This window comes from Anomaloglossus baeobatrachus, chromosome 4 (assembly GCF_048569485.1).
Source record: "Anomaloglossus baeobatrachus isolate aAnoBae1 chromosome 4, aAnoBae1.hap1, whole genome shotgun sequence".
In the NCBI taxonomy this organism is placed as follows: Eukaryota; Metazoa; Chordata; class Amphibia; order Anura; family Aromobatidae; genus Anomaloglossus; species Anomaloglossus baeobatrachus.
Genome location: NC_134356.1, coordinates 430,641,237 through 430,665,100, shown reverse-complemented (window position 1 = coordinate 430,665,100; position 23,864 = coordinate 430,641,237). Strand labels below are relative to the sequence as shown.

General features: G+C 42.9%; 1 protein-coding gene across 1 annotated transcript; it reads left to right on the top strand.

Moving 5' to 3' along the window:
* Positions 1–897: 897 nt before the first annotated feature.
* On the top strand, positions 898–22,614 carry LOC142301610 (regenerating islet-derived protein 4-like). Its single transcript, XM_075342639.1, has 5 exons — positions 898–1,062; positions 10,854–10,951; positions 18,687–18,824; positions 21,853–21,967; positions 22,480–22,614. The coding sequence occupies exons 1-5, from the start codon at positions 993–995 to the stop codon at positions 22,545–22,547; spliced, it is 489 nt and encodes a 162-aa protein (XP_075198754.1). The 5' UTR covers positions 898–992; the 3' UTR covers positions 22,548–22,614.
* The last annotated feature ends 1,250 nt before the right edge of the window (positions 22,615–23,864 follow it).

Sequence of the window (23,864 nt, the reverse complement as noted above, 5' to 3'; positions counted from 1 at the left end):
TTTAGTTGTCCAATACATTTTTTTGATTTTTAGCTTTTGGATTTCAGTGCTGGGTCCATTTTCCTCAATCCATTTCAGCTTTGTACCAGCCTAGCCTGTCTGGTGGACTTCAAGCACCTCCCAAGTCCTGGAGCACAGTTGCTTAAGGTAAGCTGAAGCCCGTTTACTTCGTCCTTGAACAGCCTACGTGTTTCGAACATAGGAGTTCTTAGACTTGGCTCCTATGTCCGAAACACGTAGGCTGTTCATGTTTTTAACATGTATGTTTGTTATTAATATCATGAATTTAACTTACAAGTGTTAAGAAAAATGTTTTGGGATGAAGTTGCTGGAATTTTTTTTCCTCTCATGGATTTCCACTTTTGAACGAGAAGTTTTGCTCTCCATGCACTGCCCTGGAACATTGATCCACGTCAAGATTGAACAGGTGAGCTGATCTGATTCTTCTTACTCCTTGCATCCATATAGTTTACTTTAGAATTTTGGTGTTTATGGGAAATGAAACCCCATAGGGTGAATTACAGTATATCTTCCTTAATAATCAGTGGGAAGGTTACTAAATCGAAGACACATTCAGTTGTATTGCTCTGCTCGGTAATAGCTGGTTTATCATTAACATTTGTTCCTTACAAGCAATGTCAATACACATTTTTAAGATATTTTTTTTACATTTTTTATTTATTTAAGATTTATTTTTTATTTTTTGACAGTAAAGGAGTGGATTTTACATTACTATTAATAGCATGGTTTAAAAGTTAACCTTTGCTTATCAGGGTGTAGCTTTAGGAGCAGGAACATATGTGCTATATTCATGAAATATATTGGTGTTTCCAATATCTGAGTCACCGCCATCAAAGAAAACTCCCAGGCTAAATGACCACCCCTGTATGTCTATACTATAAAGAGAAAGGAAAGAAACATGCCGATATTTTTGTAAAGAAACTTCAGGCATATAACATATCCTTCCTCCCAAGACGAGCTAGCAATACACAATGGCTGCCTTCTCGTGCTGCGTCTTTGCTATCATGGCATTTTTATTCATTATGGTGGGGATCACAGAGGGTGAGTTATCCTATTTTTTAATGACTCTTCAGACTCAATCTATATGATTTTAGACAAACACTTATACTGGTAAGAATGTCACATTGCTACTTATATGACAAATCCGGGTTTGAAATCGAAAGGTGAAAAAAACCTTTAATGCAACGATTTACACCTCTTCTGTATTTGGATCCATTCCAAATTTTAGCATTGATGAAAATCCTGACAAGAATATGGAAATATGGAAATGTGAATGAGACTATGAATGGAACCAGTCACCAGGTGTTACTCCAATAACTATTCGCATAAGGCTGCAGCGAGAATAACTACCTTTCAGAATTTATATTTGTGTGCTCAAAGTACTTAGAATAATATGTACAGTAGTTCTAAAAACTCTTTGCGATAAGTAGGATTGAAGGGTTTCCTTGCCACATGCAAGACCTCTAACTTTTAAGGATAAATCAGAACCCACCTTTGGTTCATTGATATGGATGACGTCTCTTTCGCTTCTCCAAATATAGTTTGGATCATTTCCAAAGGGAAAAGATTTCCTCTGCTCAAAAGTAAGGAGCTCGAATCTTGCTAGAGCCACAATTTAGTGAAGCTCTGTGTATAGAGACTGAAATGGCGATGCATTGCATAGTTATCAGGATTTGGTACTTTTATTTTGTTTTCTCTATCCAAAATCCTTTAGTTGTTTGGTTTAGTTAATAATATAATTATGTCAGTGAGAGTTAGCGGATTATTAGCAATTGCTATATTATATACAGTTTATAGTATGTATACTGGAGATGAGCAAACTGATGCAAAAACTAGGTTCTCACAATGAGTTTTTGGTGAGTTTTTTGACGCTTCATATTTTTATAGTGCAAAAATGCATCATATTAGCCTTTCAGCAAAGAGGATAGTTTGGATGAGATGCATTTATATAAATCTCCTGCCCACTGCTTTTTTTTTTTTTTTTTTTTAAATTGCATAAACTCAACTGTGATGAGTGTTTGAAATCCACAACATGTCGATTTCTCTTTCAGGTACATTGAGTTTTAAGTGTTGATTTTCTCCATAGAATTGCAATTGATGCAGAAAATCCACAGGCAAAAAACATCAACAATCTTAAATATGATCTTAAATATGCAGACAATACATTGAAAGCAATAAGCATAGATGGAATGAATGACTTATTACAGAGTATCAAAATGGAAAGATCAAACATGGGATTCATACAAAGAAGACAAAGATATTTACTACTGCCAAGTATGACCAGGACACATTTGAGATAGATGGCAGCGAACTGGATGTTTTAAAGGACTTCAACCTACTTGGATCAATGATCATTCAAAGGTGCAGCAATGAAACTGGAAGTCAATAGGAGAATAGTTTTGGGCAAATCAACAATGAAGACACTGGACAAGGTCTTCAAATCAAGGAACATTTAACTGATGATGAAGACATGACTCATACCTAGTCTGGTCTTTTCTGTAGAAACATATCGATGCGAAACCTGGACAATAAAGAAACAAGACAGAAAAAGAATCAACGTCTTTGAAATGTGGTGCTGGAGAAGGATGATATCAATACCATGGATGGCAAGAAGAACAAACAAATAAATCTTGAAACAAATCAATCCAGACATGTTACATAAAGCAAGGACTTCCCTACTTTAGACACATCATACAAAGAGAGAAATCACTGGAGAAGGACATAATAGTCAGAATAAGGCTAAGACCCCACTTTGCTTTTTACCTGCTTTTTACCTGCTTTTTCAACTGCAGCATTTAATGCCAAAATGGATGTGTTCTGCTTTTCAAGCTTAGTCTATGGGAATTTGGGTTTCTAAACCCCACTATGCTGTTCAAAAAGGTGCCTTTTTGTGGCAGAAATTTGGGCAAAAACTCTGCTTTGCAGTTCTAAACGCAAATGACAAAAACAATTGACATGTCAATTGTTTTTGCCATTTGAATTTTGAACTGCAAAGCTGAGTTTTTGCCCAAATTTCTGCCACAAAAAGGCACCTTTTTGAACAGCATAGTGGGGTTTAGAAACCCAAATTCCCATAGACTAAGCTTGAAAAGCAGAACACATCCATTTTGGCATTAAATGCTGCAGTTGAAAAAGCAGGTAAAAAGCAGGTAAAAAGCAATGTGGACACATAGCCTTAGCCTTATAGAAGTAACAAGGCGAAGAGGAAGACCAGAAACCCAATGGTTTGATACAGTCAAGAAAACGGCGGAGAAGACCCTGGTGGACCTATTTAGGCTTGCACAAGATTGATCTTCCTACAGAGCGTTCACCCATCAAGTCGCCATGACGCGAGATTAAACTGAAGGCCATTAAAAAGACAAACAAAAAAAACATTTGTTTCTAATGCAGCAAACCTGATTGTAATCTACACATTACTATATCAATAAAGTGTTCTCAAAGCCTGGAAGCAACAAAATTAAAGCAGCTTTATTTAAGACACAATATACAAATACATTTAAAAAAAAAATGCAAGGAAAAAAAACTAATATAGCTACTAGGTACAGAAATTTTCTACAACATCAAAAACACTATAATATACTTATCGTGGGAATGTAGCCTATAATAATTAAATTAATTTTAACTTTCCCAACATTTCTGGATAATATTGAATTAAGATTTGTGAAAATTCAATTTGTACAAATCCTGCAATTTGGCATCCAGATGGCCACCATTTTGCTGGATTAATGTTTTCCAGGAAGGGGCTCGAAAACAATAAGTTATCATACTCACCTAGCGCCTTACCTGTTTCTGCTTTGGCAGCTCCCTGCTGGTCCTCCACTTGATTCCTAAGGCACCTGTCCTCTCCAACGTCAGTCTCTTCATCATTCTCCTTAAGGACTAAGGCTATGTGCCCACGCTGCGGATTTACCGCGGATTTTGTCGCGGATTTGCCGCGGATTTCCCGAAAATCTGCAGCAGCGGCACTTCCAAGCCATTTCAATGGCATTTTGGAAATGCTGTGTGTTACGGTTGCTGCGAGCACTGGAGACTAAGTCCAGATTTCTTGCTACTGCACATGTGCGAGCGCTGGAGACTAAGTCCAGATTTCTTGCTACTGCACATGTGCGAGCGCCGGAGACTAAGTCCAATCTTGGAGCCATTGCACATGTGCGGATGACATCATCGCAGACACGAGGTCACATGTCTCTGACACCTTCTATGCCGATTGGTCGCTGGTCATGTGCTTGTGACGTCTTGCTCGGTGATAGGCCAGCATGACGTCACTCCTGTCGTTCTGGCAGCGGATTGGCTCTGGTGTCCTCCATCTTGGATGAGGCACAGAGTCTATATAAGACCCTGACACACGCCGCATGGTGCTCAGTCCTCTTGGTTCATGCATATGAGTAGACGCTCTGTGCGCGTTCCTCTAGGCATTCCTCTGTCTATGCTAGGTGAGCGCTACCGGCAGGGTAGCGTTCTTATACCTTACAGCTTCGGCTGCTGTCCGTATCCTTACCTCTTAGGGGAGCGGACATAGGCAGGTGCCTGAGGCACATGGTCTGGCTGGGCCTTGTGATTCTACTCGTAGGTGGACGTTGCCGCTAGGGTAACGTTCCTTATACTGCGTCTGGCAGTTGTTCGTATCCTCGCACACTAGGGGAGCGAACAGAGGTAGGAGCTTTGTGCGGCTTACGCTGCTGTTCGTCTCTTTTGCACCACTAGAAGAGCGGACCTAGGCAGGTGCCATATCTAGTGGTTCGTGTCCTCGCACACTAGTGGAGTGAACGCAGGTGGGAGCTTTGTGCGGCTTAAGCTGCTGTTCGTCTCTTTTGCACCACTAGAAGAGCGGACCTAGGTAGGTGCCATTTCGCACACATTGCCTTTGTCTCTGTGATTATTAACAGAGATCATTCCACACACCCTCCAAGTAAGGGAGGAATTGCTTTACTTACTTATTATATCCTTCTGTGAGTTAACAGAGGTATTGCACTCTGCCATAGTCTGCAGCAAAGTCTTTGCACGGTGGACCCTGACTGTCTGATACTCCTTTCAGTTATTATCAGACAGCCCCCCGTAACATTAGGACTGAGCCAAGGGTCTGGCAGTTATGGCAGAATATCAGCAGTTACACCGTTACATACAAGTACTTGAGTCACGGCTCAAGAGTATAGAGGATAAATCTCAGACCATGGTGACATCTGCACATGATCCTCGACTTGCTCTGCCAAACAGATATTCTGGCGATGCCAGATCATGTCGTGGTTTCATTAGTCAGTGTCAGATACACCTAGAGGTCAACTCTTCTCGCTTCTCTACGGAGAGGTCCAGAGTAGGCTTTATCATCTCCTTACTTCAGGACAAAGCCTTAGAATGGGCGACTCCCCTATGGGAGCGCTCTGATGTGGTTACTCTGAGACATCAAGACTTTCTTGATGCTCTTAAGGCGGTATTCATGGGTCCGCAGGTTACCCATGATGCGGCCCTGAGACTGTTAGATCTATCTCAGGGTTCGTTATCCACTAGTTCTTATGCCATTGCTTTTAGAACTCTGGTGGCAGAACTAGATTGGCCAGAGAAGGTGTTGATTCCTATCTTCTGGAGAGGGTTGGCAGGCTATGTCAAGGATGCCCTTGCTACTCGTGAGGTCCCTGCTTCTCTGGAGGACTTGATCACAGTAGCAACGAGGATCGATGTACGCCATAAGGAACGTAGACTCGAGGTCTCTTCCTCACGCCCTAAGCATCGGGCTATTCCAGTTGTTGAGGGTCCACTACCATCTTCCTCAGCATCTGAAACATCTCCCACTCCTATGGAGTTAGGTCATACGTCCTCCAGACTACGCAAGTCTGGTCCTCCTATATGTTACGTATGTCGTCAGGCTGGGCACTATGCCAACAAGTGTCCTAGTCGTCAGGGAAACTCCCTGGCCTAGTAACCATTAGAGGGGGGGTTACTAGAGACGTCTTCTGCACCCTCTAAGTGTTGTATCCCAGGTCAGCTCTCGTTATCTGAGAATACATGGCCTATTATGGCTTTTGTGGATTCCGGAGCTGACGGGATTTTTGTGTCCTCAGGATTTGTAAAGGGACACAATATTCCCTCTATCATGTTAGAGGCGCCTATTCCTGTCCGTGTTGTTAATGGAACTATGTTGTCTGACTCCATTACATTGAGGACAGTTCCCTTGTGCCTTTCCCTGTCTCAGGGTCACACAGAGGAGATTTCTTTTCTTGTTTTGCCTGAGGGTATAGACGACGTCCTTCTGGGTCTTCCATGGCTTCGGACTCATGCTCCTCACATTGACTGGGAGTCTGACAGCATTATTAGTTGGGGTTCGAAATGTCAGTCCCGATATCTTCCCTTACCACCTAAGGTCGTTGCGGTTGCATCAACTGATCTCTCTCCCATACCTACACCCTATTTGGATTTCGCTGACGTGTTCTCCAAACAGGGTGCTGAGGTTCTTCCACCCCATAGGCCGTATGACTGTGCCATAGACCTTATCCCAGGTTCGGTTCCACCTAAAGGCAGGGTTTACCCCCTGTCGATACCTGAGTCGGAGGCCATGTCGACCTATATAAGAGAGAGTTTAGAGAAGGGGTTCATTCGTAAGTCTGTCTCTCCCGCGGGAGCTGGGTTTTTCTTTGTTCGGAAGAAAGAGGGTGATTTGCGTCCCTACATAGATTACAGGGGTCTCAACGCAATCACAATAAAGAACAAATACCCATTACCTTTAATTTCGGAGCTCTTTGACAGACTGAGAGGAGCTCAAGTTTTTACGAAGTTGGATCTGCGGGGTGCGTATAACTTGGTACGAATTCGAAAGGGTGACGAATGGAAGACCGCTTTTAACACCCGAGACGGTCACTATGAATACCTCGTCATGCCTTTTGGGTTATGTAATGCACCCGCAGTATTTCAGGACTTCGTAAACGATGTGTTCAGGGATTTACTGTTATCCTCAGTAGTGGTGTATCTGGACGACATTCTGATTTTTTCTCCTGATCTGGAGACTCATCGTCAGGATGTCGTTCGTGTCCTTTCCCGTTTAAGGGAGCACTCATTGTTTGCTAAACTCGAGAAATGTGTATTCGAGCAGTCCTCATTGCCTTTTTTGGGTTACATTATCTCACAAGAGGGTCTGGCTATGGATCCTGCGAAGCTCTCTGCTGTCCTGCAATGGTCCGAACCTCATTCCTTGAAGGCGGTGCAACGCTTCTTAGGATTCATAAATTATTACAGGCAGTTCATACCCCATTTTTCTACTTTGGTGGCCCCTTTGGTGGCCTTGACTAAGAAAGGTGCTAATCCCAAAGCCTGGTCTACTGAGACATCTCAGGCTTTTGAGGCAGTAAAAAGACACTTTTCAACTGCTCCCGTTCTTCAAAGACCCGATGAGAATAAGCCCTTCCTCTTAGAGGTTGATGCCTCTTCAGTGGGTGCTGGTGCGGTCTTGTATCAAAAGAACGGTGCAGGTAGAAAAAGGCCGTGTTTCTTCTTTGCTAAAACCTTTTCACCGGCAGAGAGAAACTATACCATTGGGGATAGGGAACTGCTCGCCTTGAGATTAGCCTTGGAAGAGTGGCGTCACTTGCTGGAAGGAGCGAAACATCCTTTCCAGGTCTATACAGACCATAAGAATCTGACGTACTTACAAACCGCTCAGCGTCTGAATCCTCGCCAAGCCCGCTGGTCCTTGTTTTTCTCCCGCTTTCACTTCTCCATCAACTATCTGTCTGGGAGTAAGAATAACAAGGCAGACGCCCTGTCTCGCTCTATGCTTTCTACCCAGGAAGAGATTGACGAACCTCGTCTTATCCTTCCCTCCAGGGTTTTTCATACGCTCTCCCCTGTGACGTTAGACCAAATCCCACCGGGCAAGACCTTTGTTCCGCCTGATCGACAGAATGATATACTGTCATGGGCCCACACCTCAAAGGTGGGTGGGCATTTTGGTATTAGGCGGACACGAGAGTTACTGGAGAGGTGGTATTGGTGGCCACACTTAGCCAGCCACGTCAAGAGATATGTCGGTTCCTGCTACTCGTGTGCTCGCAACCGTCCATTACGGCAGAGACCGGCTGGGCTCTTGCATCCTTTACCAGTGCCAGATAGACCATGGGAGGTGGTAGGCATGGACTTTGTGGGTGATCTTCCATGTTCACAGGGACATAGATTTGTGTGGGTCATTATGGACCATTTCTCCCGGATGGTTCATCTCGTACCGTTATCGAGAATCCCATCTTCCAGGGTACTAGCCAAACTATTCCTCAAGCATGTCTTTAGGCTTCACGGGATGCCAGATCGTATCATTTGTGATAGAGGCCCGCAATTTACTTCCCGTTTCTGGCGAGATCTTTGTAGCCTTCTGCAAATTGAGTTGAATCTCTCTTCGGCATACCATCCGGAGACTAATGGTTTGGTTGAACGTACCAATCAATCTATGATTATATACCTTCGACACTTTGTTGCTGAGAACCACGATAACTGGTCCTCCCTCCTACCCTGGGCAGAATTTGCCCTTAACAATTCGCTGGCTGAGGCCACTGGGCAGACACCGTTCGTACTCAATAATGGGCAACACCCTAGGGTACCAGTACCGTTTCCCGCTGCTGCACCTCCTCCTCTTGTGCCCGACTGGGCAACTAATGCCAGAGAGGTTTGGGATCGGACTCAAGAGTCGATCCAAGCAGCTAAGGACCGTATGAAGACGGTGTCCGATCGGTTTCGTCGCCCGGCTCCTGTCTTTTCTCCAGGGGACTTTGTGTGGCTCTCTGCAAAACACGTGAGACTTAGAGTGAGCTCTGTCAAATTTGCTCCTCGCTTCCTGGGTCCTTATGAGGTTCTTCGACAGGTAAATCCTGTAGTCTATCAATTGAAGTTACCTGTCCATCTTAGGATTCATGACAAATTCCATGTCTCACTGCTAAAGCCGGCTATTTTACCTCACGCTCGTGAAGTGCACTCTCCTGCCTCTGATTCCTCTCGCTCTAGCTATGAGGTACGAGCCATAGTTGGTTCTAAGATGGTTAGAGGGCGCAGGTTCTTCTTGATAGATTGGGAGGGCTATGGTCCGGAACATCGCTCTTGGGAGCCTGAGGAGGCTGTCCATGCTCCCGACTTAGTTGCCGATTACCTGCGTCGCCGGGAGGGGGGCCCTTGAGGGGGAGGTACTGTTACGGTTGCTGCGAGCACTGGAGACTAAGTCCAGATTTCTTGCTACTGCACATGTGCGAGCGCTGGAGACTAAGTCCAGATTTCTTGCTACTGCACATGTGCGAGCGCCGGAGACTAAGTCCAATCTTGGAGCCATTGCACATGTGCGGATGACATCATCGCAGACACGAGGTCACATGTCTCTGACACCTTCTATGCCGATTGGTCGCTGGTCATGTGCTTGTGACGTCTTGCTCGGTGATAGGCCAGCATGACGTCACTCCTGTCGTTCTGGCAGCGGATTGGCTCTGGTGTCCTCCATCTTGGATGAGGCACAGAGTCTATATAAGACCCTGACACACGCCGCATGGTGCTCAGTCCTCTTGGTTCATGCATATGAGTAGACGCTCTGTGCGCGTTCCTCTAGGCATTCCTCTGTCTATGCTAGGTGAGCGCTACCGGCAGGGTAGCGTTCTTATACCTTACAGCTTCGGCTGCTGTCCGTATCCTTACCTCTTAGGGGAGCGGACATAGGCAGGTGCCTGAGGCACATGGTCTGGCTGGGCCTTGTGATTCTACTCGTAGGTGGACGTTGCCGCTAGGGTAACGTTCCTTATACTGCGTCTGGCAGTTGTTCGTATCCTCGCACACTAGGGGAGCGAACAGAGGTAGGAGCTTTGTGCGGCTTACGCTGCTGTTCGTCTCTTTTGCACCACTAGAAGAGCGGACCTAGGCAGGTGCCATATCTAGTGGTTCGTGTCCTCGCACACTAGTGGAGCGAACGCAGGTGGGAGCTTTGTGCGGCTTAAGCTGCTGTTCGTCTCTTTTGCACCACTAGAAGAGCGGACCTAGGTAGGTGCCATTTCGCACACATTGCCTTTGTCTCTGTGATTATTAACAGAGATCATTCCACACACCCTCCAAGTAAGGGAGGAATTGCTTTACTTACTTATTATATCCTTCTGTGAGTTAACAGAGGTATTGCACTCTGCCATAGTCTGCAGCAAAGTCTTTGCACGGTGGACCCTGACTGTCTGATACTCCTTTCAGTTATTATCAGACAGCCCCCCGTAACATTGTGTCCATGCTGCGGATTTTTCCGCTGCGGATTTGCCGCGGATTTTGATCCGGAAAAATCTGCAGCATGTCAATTGTTTGGTGCAGATTTGGTGCGGATTTTTGGTTTTGAATGGGGAAAAAAAAAAAATCCGCATCAAAATCCGCGGCAAATCCGCGGTAAATCCACGGCAAATCCGCAGCAAATCCGCGGGTGCGGATTTGCCGCGAAAGTCGCGGATTTTCAGGCAGAAAAATCCGCAGGTACATTCTACCGTGGACACATAGCCTAATGGTGCCAGCTAGACTTCAACACACATTATAATATCAAGACGTACACCAACCCACAGGACCACCTTGGGTAGACAACGTTATGTGTTGGCAATCAGTGGAAAGCAGAGTGGGGGCAATTCAAGGAGCACATTGCAGTAACTCTGGTCTCACATGATAGAAACGATAGGCTTTTATGTTATAATCCATTTACACCACAACGTCTGTAGTTTATCAATGAAAGATATATAGTAATAATAATGACGACAATAATAATCCAGAATGAAAAAACAATTATGAAAAACACAAAATACCACCAGAAATACTACCATTTACTATGTATAATACATGTTTTTTTTCTGTTTAAGGTGCTTCTGTTCGCTCTTCATGCCCCCCTGGTTGGTTCTTCTACAGATCACACTGCTATGCCGTTGGGAAGCACCCAGCAAAATGGGCTGATGCAGAGGTATATAATATTATGTTATCTAAAATGTGTACCCCCATTAATGTGTGTTCATTATAAAATAAAAAACTAGGAAATAACAGAGATAGCAACCTGGGAGAGCTCTTCACATGGTGATATTTGAGCAGCATTTCTGAGAAACAATAGCAGTAAATTTTCAGTGAATATAAAATATCCCTAATAGAGATGTGCGGACCTGGAATGTAAAAGTCCAGATTCACGCGGTTTCAAAGTTTCCCGGATGCCGGGCTCGGGATTCCGGCTGTTTGATCCAGATCTGGCACTCGAGAAGATAAATAAAAAAATAAAGGAAAAATAAAGAAAATAAGAATGAAGTGAGCGCTTCATACTTACCTAGGCTCCGTCGCAGCTGTAAACTGCTCCCTCGCAGCTGCACTTTGCTCCTGCGGCCTCCACTCATCATTGCTCGCCTATATACACTCAGCACTGCTTTTCCTGGCCTGGCTCTGTGAATGGTTGCAGTCAGACGTGCCCCCAGCCTGTGTGACTGCGTCTGATTGCAATCAGTCATCGCTCATTCATTCTCCATGGAACGTGCAGCGAGCGATCATGCTCTATGGCCACTCACTGTGACAGAGATGTAGCAGAGCTGAAATCGTCATGGGACCTCGTTTGGACTACGTCGGACCTGCAGGGGTCTGTTGGGGTTAATAAAGTGGTGAAAGAGGGTGCTTTTTGTAGTTTATTCCAAATAAAGGATTTTTTCGGTGTCTGTTTATTTACTTTCACTTACAGATTAGTGATGGGGTGTCATAGATGCTGCCATTACTAAACCAGGACTTAGTGGCTGCTGTGGGCTGCTATTGACCCCTCATTACCCCGATTGCCACCGCACTACGGCAATCGGGAAGCTGGGGGTGAAGCTCAGAGATTGTCGCATCTAATGGATGCAACAATTCCGGGCAGCTGGAGGCTGATATTTTTAGGCTGCACTTCCCCAGCCTGAGAATACAGCCCCAGCTGTCGGGCTTTATCTTGGCTGTGTATCAAAATTGGGGGGACCACATGTCAGTTTTTTAAATTATTTATTGAAATAAAAAAAAAGCCGCATGCGGTTCCTCTTAGGCCGGAGTCACACTTACACAAGTCTTGCATTGCATCACATGGCACAGCTCAGCTGCACACACTCTCCTGATAGGAGCGGGTTGGCTGCATGTAGTTCTATACAGCTGCACGCTCCGGAGAGTATCAGGCAATGCCTGGTGATACGATGCAAGATTCGCACAAGTCCCATGCAACTATAACTCCAGCCTTATGGTGTGTTCACACGAGCTGTATGACTCGCACGAGTATCGGAATGCATCATCCGACACGAGCACACACTCTCCGGACACGAGCGTGCAGCTGCATAGAAATTCATACAGATACACACTCATGTCAGGAGAGTGTGCGGCTGGCGGGTGATGCAATACAAGACTTGCGCAAGTGTGTGACTCCGGCCTTATTTTGATACATAACCATGATAAAGCCCGACAGCTGGCAGCTGCAGTCTGTAACCATCGGCTTTATCTGTGCTGGTATCAGAATATGGGGACCCTGTGCCAATTGTTTTATTTATTTATTTTTATACCACCAAACTAACCCGCAGAAATTTGCATTGCTTTCCCCACCCACCAGCCGTCCTGGTGCCTGTGATTGGTTGCAGTAAAAATACGGTCTGACACTCAGGGTGGGGGCATGTCTAACTGCAACCAATTACACGCGCCGGCGGACTTATATGGGTACCAGATTCTGGACCGGATCCGTTTTTTTGGGTTCTTTTGTTTTTTTTTAAATTTAGCAGGGACCCGCAGGTCCCAGTTTTCTGCGTGTCCGCCCAGCTCTAATCTCTAACTTAAAGGGTTATTGTCATCTCCAAGATCCTAACCCATTATTATGTAGTAATAATATTATTATTATTACTATTATTATTATTATTATTATTATTAGCAAACGTCTCCAATTAGAAATGTAGTATAGTTCTCCTGAATAACTATATCAATTACCCCATGTACAGGGCATTGCCTTTTTTTTATCCACTTTCATGCTCTGTACCTCGTGCTGGAACCCTTCCTTGTACCTTGTATTGTTAATGGATTTAATAAATAATTTTTTATTCTTCTATGGCTGGACTGTGCTGGTCTTATCATTCTGTCCTTTCCCTAGAAGTGTTGTGCAGAAGTATGGTGGATACACAGCTGATAGTCCTACTGAATAGACTGTTAGCTGCTTTTTTGTTGCCATAATACAAATTCTAAGTAAAGAAAAACGAGTGGCCATCGTTACTTTAAGAAATGAAAAATTGGAAAACTTTGAAAGTGTCCCCAAGTGCAGTGGCAAAAACAATCAAATGCTACAAAGAAACTGTCTCACATGAGGACCGCCCCACGAAAGGCAGACCAAGAGTCACCTCTGCTGCGGAGGATAAGTTTACCTGAGTCATCAGCCTCAGAAATCGCAGGTTAACAGCAGCTCAGATTAGAGACCAGGTCAATGCCACACAGACTTCTAGCAGCAGACACATCTCTAGAACAACAGTTAAGAGTAGATTTTGTGCAGCAGGCCTTCATGGTAAAATAGCTGCTAAGAAACCACTGTTAAGGAGAGCCAACAAGCAGAAGAGACTTGTTTGGGCTAAAGAACACAAGGAATGGTCATTAAACCAGTGGAAATCTGAGCTTTGGTCTGATGAGTCCAAATTTGAGATCTTTGGATCCAACCACCGTGTCTTTGTGCGACGCAGAAAGGGTGAATGGATGATCTCTACATGCCTGGTTCCCACCGTGAAGCATGGAGGAGGAGGTGTGATGGTGCTTTGCTGGTGACACTGTTGGGGATTTATTCAAAATTGAAGGCATACTGAACCAGCATGGCTACCACAGCATCTTGCAGCGGCATGCTATTCCATCCGGTTTGCGTTTAGTAGGACCATCATTTCTTTTTCAACAGGACAATGACCCTAAACACACCTCCAGGCTGTGTAAGAGTTATTTGACTAAGAAGGAGAGTGATGCGGTGCTACGCCAGATGACCTGGCCTCCACAGTCACCAGACCTGAACCCAATGAGATGGTTTGGGGTGAGCTGGATGGCAGAGTGAAAGCAAAAGGGCCAACAAGTGCTAAGCATCTCTGGGAACTCCTTCAAGACTGTTGGAAAACCATTTCCGGTGACTACCTCTTGAAGCTCATCAAAAAAATGTCAAGAGTTTGCAAAGCAGTAATCAAAGCAAAAGGTGGCTACTTTGAAGAACCTAGAATATAAGACATATCTTCAGTTGTGTCACACTTTTTTTGTGAAGTATTTCATTCCACATGTGTTAATTCATAATTTTGATGCCTTCAATGTGAATCTACAGTTTTCAGAGTCATGAAAATAAAGAAAACTCTTTGAATGAGGTGTGTCCAAACTTTTGGTTTGTACTGTACTGTATGTCAGTATATGTATTTATTTTGTAGTAATGAGCGAATAGTAAAATATTTTAGTTCGGTTTATTCGTACCGAATACCTAGTTACCTAGTACTAATCCAGTATTCAACACAAATAATTAACCTAGTGCAAGTCAATGGGGAAGGCGAGCATTTTTCTAGAAAATTTCCCAGAAAAATGCTTGGGGTCCACGTAGACTTGCACTAGGTTTGTTTTGTTATTCGTAACAAATTCTGGAATACTACTAGGTATTTGGTACAAATAATCTGAAGCAGAATTTTACTATTCGCTCATCACTAATAATCAGGTAAACCACTGGAGATGTCTACATACATTTAGTGCTTGCGAAAGTATTCGGCCCCTTTGAATTTTTCATCCTTTTCCCACATTTCAGGCTTCAAACACAAAGATAAAAATTTTAATGTTATGGTGAAGAATCAACAACAAGTGGGTAGCATTGCTTAACGTGTCTCTGTGCCGCCGGTACATGTAAAAAATGACAAACACCTACCGGCAGCACGGATGTGTGTCGCAGGCCTAATACACTGCTCAAAAAAATTAAGGGAATACTAAAATACTGCTTCCTAGTTCTTAATGAATGAAATATTCCAGTTGCAAATCTTTATTCATTACATAGTGGAATGTGTTGAGAACAATAAAACATAAAAATGATCAAGATAAATCAAAATTAATATCCCACAGAGGTCTGGATGCACAAAATCAAAGTGTAAAATAAAATTACAGGCTGACCCAACTTCAGTGGAAATGCCTTAAGAGTGGCAAGGAGATGAGGCTCAGTAGTGAGTGTGGTGTCCTCCACGTGCTTGTATGACCTCCCTACAATGTCTGAGCATGCTTCTGATGAGGTGTCGAATATTCTCCTGAGGGATCTCCTCTCAGACCTCGATTAAAGCATCAATCGACCCTTTAGACATTCTGTGGTGCAACCTGGTGTTAGTGAATGGAGTGAGACATGATGTCCCAGATGTGCCCGATTGGATTCAGGTCTGGGGAACGGGCAGGACAGTGCATAGCTTCAATGCCTACATCATGCAGTAACAGCTAACACATTTCAGCCAAATGAGTTCTAGCATTGTCATACATCAGAAGGAACCCAGGGCCCACTGCACCTGCATATGGTATCACAATAAGTAGGAGGATTTCATCCCGCTACCTAATGGCAAATGGAAGTCAAGCTACCTTTGGCTAGCACATGGAGAGCTGTGCGGCACTCCAAATAAATGCCTTACCACACCATTACTGACACACTGCCAAACCGGTCATTCTGTAAGATGTTACAAGTAGCAGAACATTCTCCACGCTGTCTCCAGACTCTGTCACATCTGTTACCTGTTCTTATCTGTGAAGAGCAAAGGGCACCAAAATCTAATCTGCTAATCTTGGTGTTCTCTGGCAAATGTCAATTAACCTGCATGGCATTGGGCTCTAAGCACAACATCCACTTGTGGACATCGGGCTCTCATACCACCCACATGTAGTCTGTTTCTGACAGTTTGAGCAAACACATGGATATTAGTGGCCTACTGGAGGTCATTTTGCAGGCCTCTGGCACTGCTCCTCCTGTTCCTCCTTGCACAAAGGAGGAGTTAGCAGTCCTGCTGTTGGGTTGTTGCCCTCTTACGGCCCCCTCCACGTCTCCTAGTATACTGGCCTGTCTCCTGGTATCTTCTCTTTGCTCTGGACACTGTGCTGACAGACACCGCTAACCTTCTTGCCACAGCTTGCATTGATGTGACATCTTAGATGAGCTGATCTGCCTGAGCAACTTCTGTGGGTTGTAAACACCGCCTCATGCTACCTCTAGGGGTGAGAGGAAGGACAAAATGCAAAAGTGACCAAACGAACAGCCAAAAAGGATGAGAAAAGAGAAATGGTCAGTGGACATCACTTGCAGAACCACTCCTTTATAGGGGGTGTCTTGCTAATTGCCTGTTGTCTTTTCCATTTGCACAACAAAAAAAATGATTTACAATCAGTGTTGCTTCATAACTGGACAGGTTGATTTCACAGAAATATGATTGACTTGAAGTTACATTGTGTTGTTTAAGTGTTCCCTTTATTTTTTGAGCAATATAATATTTACCCTTGTTGTGGTGCGATGCTAGGTCTTCAACACACGTTTCGGTGCTGTGCCTTCTTCTGGGGGGCTGTCACTACATGAGTAGTCATAACCATAGATACCTAAGCTGCAATGCCCTGCATATGAGGTAAGTGACATAGCTACTCATGAAACTATACTACATTTCTTATTGGAGGTATTTGCTAATATTATTGTTATACACTTACTGCATAGTGTGATAGGATCTTTGAGATGGGAATACCCCTTTAAAACCCCAGACCTAACTACTGCACTAAGCTCACATTTGATCTTACACCTATAGGTGTCCATCACTTCACAACCAAATTAATATTAAGACTCCTATAGTAGTCATGTGACTTTATAACTCTCTTCTATTTCAGCGCAGCAGGTGGTGATGAGAGTCATATCCATTCATTTAGGCAAAAACAATGACTTAAGCAGCAGACCTAACTGTTAAGGATTAATCTCAGGTCTGGGTGAGCAGCACAGACCAAATTCGATAATACAGTGGAGTGGGTCTTGATAGACGACATGTGGATCAGTGAGAACCAGAACAGTAGGGAATGCAGGAAAATAGACAGACAAGTGGAGCTAATAGCAAAAAAAAAAGCTATGTGACTGGATAGACACAGAAGCAGTAAGTGTAAAAGAAACTCGGATCTTCCTGCAGTGAAGCAATTAATTTAATTACAGGGATTCAGTCTGTTAATTTCCAGCAGGGCAATGGTTAAACACAGGAGTAACACAGAAGTAAATGCAGTCTGATATCTTCCTGCAGAGTAATGGTTAATAGCAGTGATTTAAGCAAACTGGGATTTGTAGAAAGTAAATGGTTAACCACAGGAAAGCAATAAAATATAAGCACAGTGGAGATTTGCTTGAAGAGATACATTACATTGATTGTAGAGACCAGGTGTAAATGAGGACCCCAACACACATTTCGCTGTGTACAATCACAGCTTCCTCAGGGGAAGCAATTTATAAAGTGTCCCAGGGTAAGGGGACTTTAAATAGTCACATGATACAGGTGACATTAGTTTTAGGCGACACTTGTACAGACGGCCGAGGAGCGAGTCAGGGAGATCTGGCTGCCGCCACAAGCGGCCCTTTGAAGAAGCTGTGATTGTACACAGCGAAATGCATGTTGGTGTCCTCATATCACCCAATACATTGCCACTGTGCTCCCCTGCAGCCTCCTTACTTACATCATGAAGTTATGTGCAGCTCTACCCAGTGATTATCCCTAACAAATTGCTTTAGGTCCATCTGATGACCGAGCTCAGCCTTAAAAGGCCTGATGTTAGGTCTTTACCTCTAATTACTTTGTGTACCTATTTTGTGTCTCTGGCTTGGACAACTGTATTTTTAATTGCAGTTGAGCACTTTGATACTTATAACATCCTTTGATGAAATGGTCCATATATGTCGACATGTTGCAAATTGGGTTCTGCTATTTGTATATACGATTATGATATTGTTCTTCCATTATATTGTTAATTGTGGCATATTTTTCTATCCGACGTGGTAATGTTTACACGATTACTTGCAATATCAGCAATTTATTGCCTCCAATTCCTGTCTTTTTTTCTTTTTACTGTTTATTTTCACTGTAATTTATTACATGAGGAAATCCAGCAGCTTGATCCAAGAATTTTTAAAAATTATATTTTTTTATTGAAGTATAATTAAAAAGTCCATAAAGTCACATGGAGTGCTAAATTTGGTCTGATTTAGCACTCCATGTGACTTTATAGACTATATAATTTTTAAAAATTCTTGGATCAAGCTGCTGGATTTCCTCATGTTTCCCTGACCTGGTTTTGCCGACTTTTTCAATCACACAACTTTTTTTGCTTCTTGTAATTTATTACAGTTTACTTAATTTTTTACCCTTGTACTCCTGGTCCGCCTTCTTGTCTCAATTTTATGGGCAGGCAGGAACCTGGTAATAGGAAAGTGCCCACTTTTGGGTCTGTTAGGTGTAAACGCACCAAAACTGTTCTTGAAAATTCCTGACTGTTGCCAAGCATGGTGTAAACAAAATCATGCGCAGTGAGCCTATCTGAAGCCGGGATACATACAATCAGCGTCAGAAAAGCTCAATGCTGAGGGGTACAAAGGTATCAATTTATTCAACTTTCTATGAACAGCTTAGAAGGGCTGATCCTAATGACAGATTCCCTTTAAGTAATGTTTTCTTTTTCATTAGTATGAGTGTGGAAGTTATGGGCATGGAGCTCATTTAGCGTCTATCATGGATGATTCTGAAGCAGCCATTATTGCAAGCCACGTATCTGCTAACCAAGACTCAGAAGGAGTGTGGATAGGCCTACATGACCCTGATAAGGTTTGTACATCAATTCCATTAAAATAATCTATAATCAAATAATAAAAAATACAGTACATGTGCTCATAAATATGCATGCTTTCCAAGGCTGCATGACTTTATTCAGAAAAAAAAACAAAAAACTGACTGGCCCTCACACAGCTTCTCTATAGTATGAGCCCCCACACAGTACCTCTTTTTACAGGATGAGCCCCCACATAATCCACCTTTTATACGGTGTGAGCCCCCACATAATCTCTATATTCAGGATGAGCCCTGGTATAGCCCCTTATATACAGTATGATCCTCACACAGCACCCTGTATACATTGTGAGCCCACACATAGTTCCCTAGCTTTGGTGTGAGCCCTCATATGCGCAGTATGATCTCCCACATAGACCTCAATATATAGTGTGCACACTTACATACTCTCCTATATACACTATCACCCCCATATAGCTTCCCCATTTTCAGTATGAACCCTCAAATACTCCCCCACATACACCATGAGCCCTTACATAGCCTCCCTATATTCAGTATGAGCCTTCACATAGCCATATACAGGAAAACATCCCATACATGTGTATGTATGTATGTGTATGTACAGCTTTGAGTGTGAATCTATCTTCATTTTACAGACAATCATCTTGGCTATCTCATACATAAATTTGACTTGCAACTAGTTAGCATATGATTAGTTATGTAGATTCTTATGTCACTGCATTGTTAACATTTTTATTATTTTGCTAGTATTCTGTAAATCCACTTGTTGGCTTTCAACACTGCCTGAATCCTTCTGGTAATGCTCTTGATCAGATTCAAGCAAAATCTGATCCCAGGTCTTTCCTACACATTCCCAATGTTGGTGCATACTGATCAACTCACTTGGGTATGTATACAGCTTTTTCTTCAACTCTACCTACAAGTGTTCGATTGTGTTGAGGGTCTGGGGACTGTGGGGACCAATCCAGCACCTCTATTTCATTTTCATTGAACCATTTCTTTGCCAATCTCGATGTATGTTTCGGGTAGTTGTCCTGCTGGACACTGTCATCCTTTTCATACCCATAGACTCGAGTGTGCAAAGTAATTTGTTTTGTAGGATACTCACATATGGCTCAGCATGGAGACCACCATCGAACATGTTCAAGTATTCAACGTCATTGGATGAGAAACACCCCCATACCATCAGGTTTCTTCCACCAAACTTGACCGGTTCCTTCAAATTCTCGATCTATTAGCCCCTTTTTATCTTGTCTCTTACAGACCCATTTGCACCCATCCGAGCCTAGTCTATTGACTCCAAATCTCCAATTTCCAATCTCCTACTGTCCACTTTTCATACTTTGCAAACTCCAGCCGACGCGTCTTATGACAATATTGAAGTAGAGGCTTCTTCACCTTTTTTGGGCCACCATTCGAGACTTGTGTAATATGCGTTGCACGGTGCGTGCTTGGATCTCTGTGATCTCACTAGTACAATGCGTATGAGCCACCTCCACTGCCGTATTTTTCACACCAGAACTGGTTGAGCTTGTGATGAGCTGAGTTGTTGTCTCCAACATTTTGCATGGACGTCCACCTCTTGGCTTTTGAATTAATGGATGGACTTAATAACGTATTCTTCCAACTGTTATGGCACTCACATGATGCAGTTTGGATATTTTCATGTCCGAGAGACCGCTATCAATGAGCTGGATGATGTGGATTCTCTTTTGAGAAATCTTCTTCATGGCTGCTCCTCAAAATTAGGTTGATTCCCGTTCACTTGGGAATCAACCTAATATAACACTTAAATATTAGGAAATGTGATAGGCTGTAATTTGTAGTATACAGGAAGAAAAAGAACAAGACAGTAACAAATCATGTGCTAAATAGTTGCAAGTAATTTATGTATAAGATAGCCAAGATGATTGTGTATAAAATAAAAGTAGTCTCAAGCTCAGAGATGTAGTGGATGGTGAGATAAGGAGCCTAAAAGTTAAAACATGTGTACCCTTTATCTTGTCATAGATATATGTACATCCTGAGGATGCAGATAGCCGTAATATCGGGAAGCGGGCAGGCAAGGGCGGTGTGGCCTATAGGCTGCAGACTGGAATAGATACTGGACTGGACTAAGCTTTTATAGTAAAAAGATGCAGGCAAATAGCATTTACATCCTGTCCAACCACCTTACTAGAGCAACTGATACAAGGAGAAAATAAAATTATATCTTCTCTGCTGCCACTCTCTTCCAGGCATTGGGGTGGTGCAAAAACAGTTACAGTCACTACTCAAAATATAGTGAATGCACTTAAACACTCTCGGGCACTTTGACTGACAGTGTGCTTTGTAGGAGATTGTGTGTGTGTGTGTGTGTGTGTGTGTGTGTGTGTGTGTGTGGCAGGCTGTAAATCAGAGTGCAGGGAGGTGATTGCTCTGTAGTGAGAAGTGACTATTACCACTCCTTGCACCGTCCCAATATTTAAGAAAGGAAAATTTCCAGCGCAGTCCAACTTTTCTTATAAAAATTCATCTTTATTAGTCAATCCATAAAAAAGGGGGGATTTACAAGCGGTCAGCAAAATATAGCATAGAAGTTATGCAGACCTATGCTATATTTTGCTGACCGCTTGTAAATCCCCCCTTTTTTATGGATTGACTAATAAAGATGAATTTTTATAAGAAAAGTTGGACTGCGCTGGAAATTTTCCTTTCTTGATTTCTTCATGGCAGCCTAGCCTTCCGTGCGCCTCCCTGGAAACACAGCGGATCACAGCAATTCGGTGAGCTGAATTTTCTTTTTTGCTTTTGTCCCAATATTTAGATGCGAGCGGCTGCAGGGAGGATAAAAGTTCATTTTCTCCTTGTAGCCGCTTCTTCAGTAAACCAACTACATGATTTGAATGCTATTTAACTGCGGATTACCACTGTATTAGCAGGTAAATATTGTTTCTGGGAGTGACAGATTCCATATAACTATAAAGTGCCTGGGACAACCACCTTTAATTATCAGAAATGGTAAGTTACACTGACTAAATATAATTCAAAATTATTTCATTTCCAGAATGGCCGCTGGAAATGGACAGACGGATCCATGTTCAATTATCGTGCCTGGAAAAATGGTGTTCCAGATAATTCCAAAGGAAAAGAATATTGTGTAGCATTAGTCAGTGGATCAAGTGAGTGAATCAATGAAATAAGTTACATTTTTATTTCAATAAAGGGGATTACTCATAACGGTAAGATCTTTTTAACCCCAATTTTGACCTTAATGATTAGGTTACATTTTTTAAATTTCACCAGTGTCCCTTAACGTGGTAATAACTCTGCAATGCATCAACGCATCCCAGTGACATCCCAGAGACGCATTGTACTTTATGTTAGTGGTAAATTTAGGCTGATATTTTTCCGTTTATTTGTGAAAATATCAAAATTTGGAACATTTTTGAAAATTTAGCAAACTTGTATAGTTTTGTTTTTTTTCGTTTGTTAACCAAGTGGTGAAAAAAATTCTGAATGACAGCAAAACAGTGTGAAAACATATAACATGTATAGCCGGCCATTATAACTAGTGTAGGTTAATTTTCCATACTGAGTGTAAGTCCACACTGTTGATCTATAATATCCCAAGAATAAGACATTGTTTGTGTGTAAAAAGTTTATCATTTCTGACATTCTCTTCTCTCTTCAGAATATAAGAAATGGAATGATGTTGGATGTGGAGGACTCAGGAACTACATCTGTAAATTCCAACCTTGATGTCGCTTTATAATGTTTTATTTGCCCTAATAAAAATGTCATGATTATCACTTCGCACCATGTGTAAATGTGGACTGTATATGTAATGTATATGCTACTTGTTAGCCTTATTAAACAGATAATATGTTTCTCAACAAGTGTAATTGTAGGGGAGATGGGGCAGGTAGTAGTAGTCGTCGTGTGTGCAGTGGTTGCAGCTGCTCGGTAACCCCTTGCCTCCCGGTCACCACTCCACTGCAGGGATGCTTTTGCCACAGTCCATTCTTCCACTGAGTCAATAAATCAGATACAGATATACTTTTTGTAAACAGCGGAACTTTACTTGATTTTGTTACAGGGACACATTCCACTCACATGACATTGGCACCGCTTCTGACCCCAACAGGGTTCCCTCCAGACCTCGTTCCATAATAGAATTTACCGGCCGACTGCTTTCCTGGCACCTGAGCTTCTTCGGATACTGCTAGGCACCTCATTTTCCTATCTGACGTCACACTGCACTAGCCAATTCAAAAAGTCCTTTCGTCACCCACAGGAATTTAGCTGACAATATTGAAGAGGCTTATTGCGACAGCACTCCTCTGCTCGTGCTTCCAGCCAGGACCTACTCTTCTCCTTTAAGAGCCCACTGAACTTAAGTCTCGCACGGAAATTCGTTGGGTTTTCTATCCAGAAAAGAGGGACACCAAGAGGGACTGACCGGACTCAACCCCTCTTCTGGGGATGCAGTTCCAACAGTCCTTTTAAGAGCAGGACCCCATGTGTCAGGTGTCAAAGGGTTGACCCTTAGGATCTTTAATCATCAAATCTTGTGGCCTTGTTCTCTCTTTCTCCTAGTGGGGACTTTCCTGCCCTTCCTCTACATACTGCCCTATTTATACACTATACTCCTCCTTTCACTTAACCCTTTCCCTACCTAACTAGGTACCAGGACAGCCGTCACTAAACCACATTGCCATCTGATGGCCATTTACCAAAATACACAATACAAGTTAATACATATAATAATCCTTTCTGTGTGCCGGCCAATTCTGCAGGGGTAGCATAGCCTTGCCTCCTACATAATTAACAAACTAAGTAGCGAAATAATTCCTATATGTGTTTGCCACTTGAAAATGTCTAAACTGAACACATCTAATACATTGTCTTGCAATATGGAAAAGTGTTTTGTTCCAACATAGTGCCTGTTTACATCATATTTGGGGGATCTTCTTTACAAGTTGAGTTTTAAATCTAAAGGAGGATCTCAATGCAAGCAAGAAGGGCATATTGTATAAAATTTCATTCGGGAATGTCTCATTTTTCCTCCACTGCTGA